General features: G+C 40.5%; 1 protein-coding gene across 1 annotated transcript; it reads left to right on the top strand.

The window, feature by feature from the left end:
* The first annotated feature begins 9,761 nt into the window (after positions 1–9,761).
* LOC123724554 (uncharacterized) lies at positions 9,762–10,532 on the top strand. The gene is given in 1 exon segment (XM_045688726.1): positions 9,762–10,532. A coding segment is annotated over 1 exon segment (771 nt).
* The last annotated feature ends 1,869 nt before the right edge of the window (positions 10,533–12,401 follow it).

The following is a 12,401-nucleotide window of genomic DNA, read 5'->3' as shown; positions in this document are numbered from 1 at the left end:
AAGCAGAAATAGACATGTCGAACCAATCAGCCATAGAACAAACTGGTACATTAGCCTATGTGATATTCCGATTGACCTTGAAGTATATACAACGAGCTCTTGGAATCACAGAGGAGTTAGTTGATCGTGTTCTATTTTTCACCCATTTGAAGACTCCCATAATACCAACTTGACTGAAAGAAACTACTAACCTGTTAAAGTGGCGGCAAATTCCCCATCAAAAGCACCTGTTCGTTCCTCGTGAATCGCGCTGCTTCAATATTTTGTTTTGCCTTATCCCAGTGAAATAGTGAAAGGTACAAAACTTTGTGACAAGATTACGCTTTCAGTTCTTTCCCCCCTGAAGTTGTAGCAGATGGTTTAGTAGCGTTTCTTAATTGTTTTCTATAATGCTTTCATAATAGGAGATAACGGTATAGCTGTCTAACGCCTGCTTCATATAGTATTGCAGATAACTATTGCGATTATCAGACTTCAAATACAATACTGCAATTCTGTGGTTTGATCTCGACACCCTTTCCTCAGCATCTTCATCGTTGCATATTGGCCTGTGTGAAAATAGCCACAATAAGGATTAGCCGCAATAGTGGAATCAAAATAAAAGTCCCCGGTCGAAAGTGATTCAAACGGATACAAAAAGTGGAATCATGCCATATTTGGAATAGATAATGCTAAACAATGTCGGAATGTTTTTATAGGAATTAATCAAAAGAATATTTACCTAATTTGACTATTGGGCATATTGAGTGTGAATCCGTCATAAACACATAAAACCTACTGGTCAAACACAGAAATGGTTCCAATAGCTTTTCACCATTCATTTGATCCATGGTGGATTTTAGAAACACTTCAAATAAGGGCTGTGTTTCATGTAAGCTTACCCTGGCGTGACGTTTTGATAACCGTGTAAATCTCTGTCGGACAAGGTGACTTTTATCTATGTACTCTCAGATTTGAACATGCTATTCATGCAAGACTACAAATCCCTGCAAGCTCCCGCAGGTCAGCTCTAGCTGACCCCTTTGCTGTCAGCTAGCTAGCTACCTTGATCTGAAACAAAAGATACATTGAAAATTGTAATTTACTGTTGCATATTTTATTTAACTAATACCTGTCTTATTTGGTCTTGTATCTTGTACAGAATACTATGCTAGTAGCAGTCAGATATTTATAATGTGCCATGAATAATAGGCTAGTTTTTTTTGCAAAGAAGTTATATAGCTAGCTATCTACCTACCTAGATGATATTAGAAGCACAACCTTATTTTACCAGATCCTCTTCTCCTTCAGCCAGTGGGGGTCTTTATTTAATTCTTTATAATTTATGAACAAGTTGAAATCTATACTGAACAAAAATCTAAACTCAACAAGTTCAAAGATTTTGTTGAGTTACAAATCCGTCATTTGAAATAAATTCATTAAGCCCTAATCTATGGATTTCACATGACTGGGCAGGGGCACCAATCAGAATTAGTTTTTCTCCACAAAAGGGCTTTATTACAGACAGAAATAGTCCTCAGCAAAAATATAAACACAACAGTAAAGTGTTGGTCGCATGTTTCATGAGCTGAAATAAAATTTGGGTTTGGGTTTATGCGTGCACGAGAAGAGTCCATTTTAGATTTTTAGTCTTTGAACGAAAACAGGGTTTCCCGTTCGGAATATTATCGCTTTTTTTACGAGAAAAATCGCATAAAAATTGATTTTAAACAGCGGTTGACATGCTTCGAAGTACGGTAATGGAATATTTAGAAATGTTTTGTCACGAAACGTGTCGGGCGCGTCACCCTTCGTCACCCTTCGGATAGTGTCTTGAACGCACGAACAAAACAGAGGATATTTGAACATAACTATGGATTATTTTGAACCAAACCAACATTTGTTATTGAAGTAGAAGTCCTGGGAGTGCATTCTGACGAAGATCAGCAAAGGTAATAACATTTTTCTTATACTAATTCTGAGTTTGGTGAGTGCCAAACTTGGTGGGTGTCAAAATAGCTAGCCGTGATGGCTGAGCTATGTACTCAGAATATTGCAAAATGTGCTTTCGCCGAAAAGCTATTTTAAAATCTGACATAGCGATTGCATAAAGGAGTTCTGTATCTATAATTCTTAAAATAATTGTTATGTATTTTGTCAACGTTTATGATGAGTAATTTAGTAAATTCACCGGAAGTTTTCGGTGGGGATCCATTTTCTGAACATCACACGCCAATGTAAAAAGCTGTTTTTTGATATAAATATGAACTTGATTGAACAAAACATGCATGTATTGTATAACATAATGTCCTAGGAGTCTCATCTGATGAAGATCATCAAAGGTTAATGCTTCATTTAGCTGTGTTTTGGGTTTCTGTGACATATATGCTTGCTTGGAAAATGGCTGTGTGAGTATTTCGGGCTATGTACTCTCCTGACATAATCTAATGTTTTGCTTTCGCTGTAAAGCCTTTTTGAAATCGGACAGTGTGGTTAGATTAACGAGAGTCTTGTCTTTAAAATGGTGTAAAATAGTCATATGTTTGAGAAATTGAAGTAATAGCATTTCTAAGGTATTTGAATTTCGCGCCACGGGATTCCACTGGCTGTTGAGTAGGTGGGACGATTTCGATTTCGCAGATGTGGACCAGTGATGCCTTGGCTGCAGTCTTCTGGTTCTCAGCTGCTCCTTTCTTCTTAGCAGCCACCGCCATGGCATCAGTCAGCAAGTTCAACTTGAGAGTGGAGCATGCGTTATCTACTGTATCAATAACCACCCCCCCCAGCCCTCCAATTGTACCCATAGTACAGAATAATGGCTTAAACAGGTGGACAGCTCCATATCTGAATGGTAGGAGTGTGCATAAGCTTTTGTTCCAGCCCAACCCATACCTGATTACAAATCATAGCCTATCACTGTGATTCGCTTACCTCATATCCCAGCGATAATGCCTTGCATTACGCCTGGGAAAAAAACACAAGATGGTGTCAACATACATGATCGCCCTGTTTCTAGTTCCTAGCTAATTTTGCATAATATTTTTTTTGTGTGTGTTATTTGCTCAGAAAGTTTCTTGCATTATTACCTACAGCCTTGAAATAACTAGCTAAGCACCTTCTTTGCCCGCTTCGAGGAAAACAATATCGAGCCACAAACACAGGTCCCAGACACTCACGAGGACTGTGTGCTCTCGTTCTCTGTGGCTGACGTAAATCATTTAAGCGTGTTAACCCTCGCAAAGCTACCGGCCCAGACGGCATCCCAAGCCGCATCCTCAGAGTATGTGCAAACCAGCTGGCTGGAGTATTTATGGACCTATTCAATCGCTCCATATTCCAGTCTGTTGTCCCCAGTTGCTTCAAGATGTACGCCACTGTTCATGTACAAACGGAATGCAAAAGTAACTGAACTAAATTACTATTGCCCCGTAGCACTCACTTCTGTCATCCTTAAGTGCTCCACCTTACCAGACACCCACACACTGCCCTATCCGACCTGGACAAGGAAAATACCTATGTAAGAATGCTGCTCATCAACTACAGCTCAGCTTATCCCGAGGCAAACATTTTGACTATATCCACACAGCTACAAGGAATCACTTTTATGCTAGGGTTAGGACCTTATTTTGAAGCTTATAGAGACCCCAACTGATGTATAGAACAATCTGAAAATTGTTACAAAATTGTTTTTAAAAATGTACTTTGGTTTAGATACAAGCATATAAAACCTCTAACACCAAAAGGGAAAGGGGGAATCCTAGTCAGTTGCACAACTGAATGCATTCAACCAAGATGTGTCTTCTGCATTTAACCCAACCCCTCTGTTCATTTGACATGCTAAAAATATATATTTTTTAACCTAATTTGCTTACCACTTTTTCCATGTGGTTTCTTCCTTCACAGACTCCATAAAAGGATGACCTCTTCCTACAGATTTGGTCAAGTTATTAATTTTGTGTATGATTTCCGAGAAACAAAGGTGGCTCAACCTACCCCTTTGGCTCAATTTACTCCACTCTCCCCTACTAAACTTTAGTTGAGAAACCAGCTAAGTCAAAGACACAATGTAAACAATGGACTGTCAGAGCTGTTACCTAACTAGATTATCCTAATGGTGATAAGCCTTTACACATGTAAATCAGCTCAAGGCCCGCCTTGACATGCTTCAGGCCAATCGCTTGGCCTGACAAATAATAAGTATAAATACAGTAATGTACACACTGAAGATATATATATATATATATATATATATATATATATATATATATATCTTTTTAAAAAAATTTTAAGCAAAATAGTGTTTTTTAGACACAACTGCAAACTTCAAGGAGCAGGCCAGTTCTTTCAAGCAGTTGGTCTTATGGTGCCCACTGATGTCATTCTCCCCTCTTGCTTGAGGAACAATAGAGGAGCAATAGAGAACAAAAGAGAGAACAAAACAGTTGTAGTCTGTGGATGTCACTGAGTATGCAGATATCCCATTTCATGGACCCAAGATCCATAGGTAAGGCTGAACATTGCAATATGAATGTCAATACGCACAATAAGCTGTATAGTGAGATGATTCCCCTCAGTTAAAGGTCGCTAATATGAGCTACAACACTAATATTTGTGTAAATTCTTCAGAATTAAAATCTGTGAGTTTCTCCGTGTAGGCTGATACCTATGGATCTTGGTTCTGTGAATTGGGGTAAGGCTGTGCAGTGTATATAAGTAGGCCCCCAATGCAATTCTAAAGTCTAATACATCCACAGTGCAATTTCAACAGATTCTTACTTGTTTGGTGGGTGAAATTAACTAATTATTGTCTTTCTTTGAACTTACATAACATTCCGACTTTGTTTAGCATTATCTAGCCCAAATATGGTATTATTGCACTATTTGTCCGTTTGAATATCTTTCAATGGGGGACTTGAATTTTGAAGGCAAACCACAAATTCCATCGTCGTGGCTAATCCTTATTATGGCTAGCTTCACACAGGTCACATAACCTATTGGATCCTGTAATGCAAGGTACACTGTTGCCTGCAGTGTCACAACTGTTGCAGGTGGGAGAAGAGAGGAGAGAGGGGTTTCTGAGATATGCCCACAGCACATTCCCTAATCACCTGAACATCACAGCAGTTTGCCACATGTAGCTATAACTCCGCAGTCAGAATGCCTATGCTTCATAGATATAATGATTGATTGGCATTTGGCAGCCATCTGCATAAACGATCAGCTACGTATCATACCTTACACAGATTGCCTATTGATCACCATATTGCTTGTGAAAATAATTTTAGCTTTGATAGGAACTGTGAAACATTTTTACAAACTACACATTCTCTGACCAAGTCCTTTCATCTCTGACAAATTTATCACCATGTCATCATCATTCCTTTCTCTTCATTAATTGCTCCCCATAACTTTTTTTCTGTCATTATTTGCCTCAAAGATTGAGATATTTCACACCCCATCTATTCACTTCAAAAATGTAATCATTAATCCTTTCCATGTGAACCTAGGCCTATAGGTCATGCCAATGCTTGACATAACAGTACTCACAGTGCATTATAGCACCACCCCAGAGTGTAGCCTACTCCAGTAACCCTATTGGGGTAAATGGTGTATACTATAACCTGCTGCTATCCCGGTGCATTAATGAGGGTCGTGCCAGTGTTGCAGTTGTAGCATTGAGAAGTTGATTATCGGCCAGGCCTTTGCCTCATAGTTAAAAGCTGGTCTTGTTAATTCTGCAGATCCTTGCAATGAGAAGGCTGGTGTGTCTCGATAGGATTGGAGCAGTGGAGCTGGTTCCAGAACCAAACTGTGAGTTTACTGTGGATTGTATTGTATGAAAAGTAGTGATGAGCATGCACTCCCATCAGAATTCCACCCTCTCTCCCTACAGGGCAGGAGAAACGTCCAAAGCATTTAATATGTTTTGGAATTATTTTGAATAGAAACTCAGTGTGTAATTAGAATTAAATCTCAGTATGTCTTTGAAAAGTAAAAAAACCTGATCCAGATTAAACCCCATTTTCCCTTCTGCTGTCGAAAACTTTGCCTAACACATCATCCATCTTGACAAATTGTCTCCTTAATGTTCTGTCTTCTCTCATTATACCCTGTGCAATCATCCCAACACCCTCACACTTTGTTCAAGCATTTCGTCAGCCTGAATTAGATAATTTGACGCATTTGGAGAGGATTGAGCGTGTTATACATGAAGGGGCTTTCTTTGTCAAGGAAGCAATCTTGATGTGTTTGAATCCTCACCACAGTTTCAGACTTTGGTTGAAACACGTCATAGAAGAAAAGGGTGCTTATGATATATTTGTGTGGTACTGATTTGATGTGAAATGCCCTTCAGACAGAGTTTGTTGGTAATGTTGTTGCTCTGTAACTGTAAGAGTAAATAACAAAAAATGAAGGGTGAAACAGGTCTCCACTCTCCCAAAATCCACAGAGGCCTCCTCTCATTCTCCTTCTTAAAATAGGTTAGGAATCAAAGCTACTCTCATCTGGAAAAAAGATGTGCCTTCAGAGGCCTACCAATATAATAGTGCCTTTGTCAGATATAGGAAAAAGTAGAGTAGCAACAGTAACAGCTAATGAAAAATTGAAAAGAGAGTAACTTGGATGGTGACACATTCACCCAGAATCCCAAAATGCCCACTCTTGCTGCCATTATAAATGTGAGACTTTTTTGTGTCATTCGCCGTCATTTATAGTGTCCCTAAAGAAAGGCTATAATAACAGCCACCATAACCTTGAATGCTGTGATATTCAGTTTCATTGAATCCTCAGTAACTTTACTTTCTTGTTATGTTGGAGGAATGCTATTTCTCCTCCCTTAGATTTGTTTGGATATAGCTCCTGGGAAGATGTACACACACAAAACTGTATCCATGATTTTATGCCTTTCATATTTCCAAATCTCATTGAACGAATTCACTTCACACCAGCTGACCAACATAAAAAAATCACTGCAGTGTTTATGTAGACTTTACGATATTATGCACTGTAGTGTTTTTGCGGACAATACTGTAGTATTTACTGTAATGTATAATGTAGTATTTACAGTTAACTATAGTATAAATACTGTAGTAAAATAAAACTGTAGTATATACACTACAGCAATTAATGTAGTGTTTTGAGGATTGTAGTATATTATAGTATTTAATGTAGTGGTTTTGCAGACACTACTATACTCCCTTCCAAAAAAACATTGCGGTTTTGAAACTGCAGTAAAAGTGCAGTAACTTAAGTCGACTGTGGTATTTTGGACGCAGTAATTGCAGAATAACTGTAGTGTACTGAACTGCTGTTATACTGCACTCTAACTGCAGTTACACTGCAAAATTACTGCAGTAAAAAAAACAGTGTTATTTTGACTGCAATCTTTTTCGTAAGGGCTGTAGTATTTACTATAGTGTTTTTGTTTTAACACTCTTTGACCTAGAAGTGGAGGCTTTTTTCTACAACCTGTAGGGAACACAATGGGCTCCCGAGTGGTGCAGGGGTCTAAGGCACTGCAACTCAGTGCCAGAGGCGTCCCTACAGACCCTGGTTTGATTCCAGGCTGTATCACAACCGGCTTTGATTAGGTGTCCCATAGGGCAGCGCACAATTGGCCCATTGTTGTCTGGGTTTGGCCGTCATTGTAAATAAGAATTTGTTCTTAACTGACTTGCCTAGTGGAATAAAGGTAAAAGAAAATATGTGATTTGCATTTGTGAAATTACTTTGATGTGATATGAAAGTAGAGGGATTTTATGTTTCTAGAATCGTACCGCAATTGAGAATCCATTCACAATTATATGGACAAATTGGCCGTTTTGGCTTCCAGAGCGAATTCGCCCTTAAAACAGAATATGTAAGGTCCTTGGACTAAAGAGTAACATTAGGCTCCTTTACTCCAATATTGGGCTAGTAGCTAGCTAGCACTCTCTCATGCATGTTGCTGCTAGCACCGTCATGGAAAAGGGGCATGAGGGAAGCCCTACAATATTACGTTTTTCTAAGTAGTGAGATCGCTCGGGAGCAGCCAATGATGAAAAGTAATATTTAGACCTGTTGTACTTTTCTTAAATGTAGATTTGTAATTGACTAAAACAAGCAGACAACAAGAACATTTTGTTTAAAAAAGGTTACGTTTTTGTTGTGAGCCAATGGGGTAACCTAGGTAACCACAGGTTGTTTTCACCACAGGCGGGCAGGCCGATATGGTCTATCTAATACCGACTGAAAAAAAATATATAGAAATACCGACTGGGAGTATTCGCCTTATTCTGGAACGTCACAGTGATCGTGGCGAGTTAGTTGCAATTGTATTTCTATTTCTGGAAACATTCGTGTGATGCTAGTGCATTCAAAAGTGTTACTTTTAGTTGAGAGCTTGATAGTTCTACACTGACAGAACCGCACAAAATCCTAAAATCGATCAACATAACAAGCATTTTATGTTCAGTAAAGGCTATCACAATAATTGGATGAAGAGGAGGCAGTTTTCACAACAGCAATGTTTTGAACACCAACCTATACGTCAATCTGATTGTAACTGTGGAGAACCATACGACCTGCATCCACCTCCTAAAGTCTTTGCGGCTCTGGCTCAAAGAGTTGAACCTAAAGAAACCACCAAAACGTCCCTTTGTGTGCTCCTACCACTTATTTGACAAGAAGCCTACAGTTGAGCATCCTTACCCAGAAAAATGGTTTGGCTACGATGCTCCACTCGTGAAGAAGCATCGGGTGTTGGTCAGGCAGTCATCAGTGACATGTAAGCCAAACGCTTGAGCAGTTTGCTTGCTCTCATTCTGGGTCTCTTGCTCTTGTATCTAAGCACAGTCTCATAATAGCACAATTTATTTCCTCTACAACTGAATAAAAAATTCCCATTTTATATATAGTTAATTATTATGATTATTAAATATCATTAGGAGCGTCCATGCAGTATGGTGTTTTATTGTATGGTTTTGTTATTAACCTGTCTGGGCTAGGGGGCAGTATTTTCACGGCCGGATAAAAAACGTTCCCGATTTAAAGTGGTTACTACTCTTGCCCGGAAACGAGAATATGCATATTATTAGTAGATTTGGATAGAAAACACTCTGAAGATTCTAAAACTGTTTGAATGGTGTCTGTGAGTATAACAGAACTCATATGGCAGGCAAAAACCTGAGAAGATTCCAAGCAGGAAGTGGCCTGTCTGAGAATTTGTAGTTCTTCTTCCTAGTCCCTTTCGAAACTACAGTATCTCTGGGATTATGTTGCACTTTCTAAGGCTTCCATTGGCTCTCTAAAGCCTTCAGAAAGCGGATTGAGGCGTCTCCTGTCTCTAGGCAGAGTATGGTAGCTCAGTTTGTCAGTGGTCTGCCTGGTGACTAAGAGATTGGATATGCGCGTTCACGAGACCACGCTGTTTTTACTTTTCCTCTTTGAATGAATACAATATTATCTGGTTGGAATATTATCGTGATTTTATGAGAAAAATACCATACAAATTGATTTTAAACAGCGTTTGACATGCTTCTAAGTACGGTAATGGAACATTTTGAATTTTTTTGTCTCGAAATGCGCTTGTGCGTTACCCTTTGGATAGTGACCTGAACGCACTAACAAAACGAAGGCTTTTGGACATAACTATGGATTATTGCATTTTTGAGGTATTTGTATTTCGCGCCACGCTGTTCCACTGGCTGTTGAATAGAGTGGGACGGTGACGTGCCACCTAGCCCATAGAGGTTAATTGTCCATTGACTTGTGTAACAAGCCATACTGTGATTTCTTAACAAATGACACAACAGGCTCAAGTGTTCACCAAATTGACAGACCAACTCCTGATGACACTGATGAAGCTGAAGCTCAGCTTGCTGCAGCAGTACCTAGCAGAACGGTTTAGTGTTTCCCAGAGGATTGTCAGTCGAGAGGTTAGTTATTGGATTGACATGATGGAAGAGAATCTGAGGGAGTACATTCCATGGCTGCCAAGGGAGACCATCTGTGCTACAATGCCACAATGTTTTAAGGACCACTACCCAGGAACAACCTGCATTATTGACTGCTCAGAAACTGCTTTACAGAAGTGCAAGAATCTGGATTCAAGAGGGGAGTCATTCAGCCATTACTACCTCCAGAACAATATCAAGTACCTGGTGGCCATTGCACCTTGTGGTCTAGTGATGTTCATCTCCTCAGCATATGGAGGTAGATGTAGTGACAAATGTATAACATCGGATTCAGGGTTCCTGGAGTACCTCTGTCCAGGTGATGAGGTCATGGCTGACCGGGGCTTCACAATCCATGATCTGCTACACGAGAGGAAGGTCAAATGAACAATTCCAGCCTTCACAAAAAGAGGCGCACAGCTGTCAAAGGAGGACACCACATGTACAAGACGGAAAACTAATGTGAGGGTTCATGTGGAACTCATAATTCAAAGGCTCAAACGGTTTAGAATCATCTCACAGACAGTGGCAATCTCATCTAAAATGGACTAAATAATTTGAATCTGTGCTGCCCTGTGTAACCTGGTTGGTGACATCATTCATGAAGATGCTGAATGAACTGATCAGTCAAATGCCATTCACAGGGTCAATTTCCCAATATGAATTAAAGTTCGGTCAAAAGTTATGTTAAAAATAAATATAAATTCATTCTGTAACAACTTAACTATTTGTTTGACATTAATATGGATAAAAAACAAAGCCATAAAAATATATTTCCACAATACGGTTACTGTGGATGCATTAAGTCAGGAGTTTAAATTGAAAACCATTTGTTAATAGTAACTGCAAACAGGAGAGACATCTGACTACATACTTCAAAAGAGCTGAATATATTTGTCACTCAGTGACAATCTGTCTGCCTGATGCTCCTCAACAATAAATGGCATCATGTGTATAAAGTAGAATGCCTTCAACCTCAGGACAGCCTCTGCACAGAACTTTGCATCATAGGGAACAGGGAGGACAACTTGCTGGGAAGGAGTCCAGATGAGCACCATACTTTCTCTAAGCCCTGTGCAAAACATACCAATTTGCACCTGCATTTAGTAGCCACGAGGCCCATGTGGTTGCAGTTGGAGTGTGCCCTCCACCACGTTCACGTCACTTTCCCATTGAAGACATCATTCAGAGAATCACAGCCCTTCCCCATGAAAGGGCACTTGATCACCTGAGTGGGTTGAGTCACTGACGTGATCTTCCTGTCCGGGTTGGCGCCCCCCTTGGGTCCGTGCCGTGGGGGAGATCTTTGTGGGCTAGACTCGGCCTTGTCTCAGGATAGTAAGTTGGTGTTTGAAGATATCCCTCTAGTGGTGTGGAGGCTGTGCCTTGGCAAAGTGGGTGGGGTTATATCCTGCCTGTTTGGCCATTTTCGGATGTATCGTCGGTCAGGGCCACAGTGTCTCCCGGCCCCTCCTGTCTCAGCCTCCAGTATTTATGCTGCAATAGTTTATGTGTCGGGGGGCTATATCTGGACTACCTGGCTTGATGATTCCTTGCTGTCCCCAGTCCACTTGGTTGTGCTGCTGCTCCAGTTTCAACTGTTCTGCCTGCGGCTATGAAACCCTGACCTGTTCACCGGACGTGCTACCTTGTCCCAGACCTGCTGTTTTCAACTCTCTACAGACAGCATGAGCGGTAGAGACACTCTGAATGATCGGCTATGAAAAGCCAACTGACATTTACTCTTGAGGTGCTGACCTGTTGCACCCTCTACAACCACTGTGATTATTATTATTTCACCCTGCTGGTCATCTATGAACATTTGAACATCTTGGCCATGTTGTTATAAACTTCACCCGGCACAGCCAGAAGAGGACTGGCCACCCCTCATAGCCTGGTTCCTCTCTAGGTTTCTTCCTAGGTTCCGGCTTTTCTAGGGAGTTTTTGCTAGCCAACGTGCTTCTACACCTGCATTGCTTGCTGTTTGGGGTTTTAGGCTGGGTTTCTCTACAACACTTTGTGACATCAGCTGAGCTAAGAAAGGCTTAATAAAACATTTGATTGATCTCCAACAGCTCGTTGGAGTTCAGCACTCCATCAGGGCTTGCTGATAGCCGTGGCTCTTCAACACTGACAACAGTGCCTCTGTGATCCACAGAGTATCCACAGTCTTCCAGCCACTGGGAGGCCATCAGCTCATTAACTTTCCTGTAGCATGTGGCTACATTCCCTCGGAACCTGAATACAGATGCTTCTGGAGAAACTTACCAGGGTTGGGGGATTCCCTGACAGGGACCTTCTTGACTGAGCAAGCAGTAACTTAAAGTTTCCTTGAGTCATACCAAAAGTGTGAGGCACTTTGCTCCTTTGTGATCTGTTCCAAAGTAGTCAACTGGGTTGGGTCAATTTTCACAAATTCATTGTAGAAGGGCAGGCACTTCTGGCAGTTGTAATTGACATGCTCTCCATGTGGCTGGGGAAGAGTAG

Source organism: Salmo salar, chromosome ssa10, assembly GCF_905237065.1.
Source record: "Salmo salar chromosome ssa10, Ssal_v3.1, whole genome shotgun sequence".
Lineage (NCBI taxonomy): Eukaryota > Metazoa > Chordata > Actinopteri > Salmoniformes > Salmonidae > Salmo > Salmo salar.
Note: the sequence above shows the minus strand (reverse complement) of the source record. Positions and strands in the feature narration are given on the sequence as shown.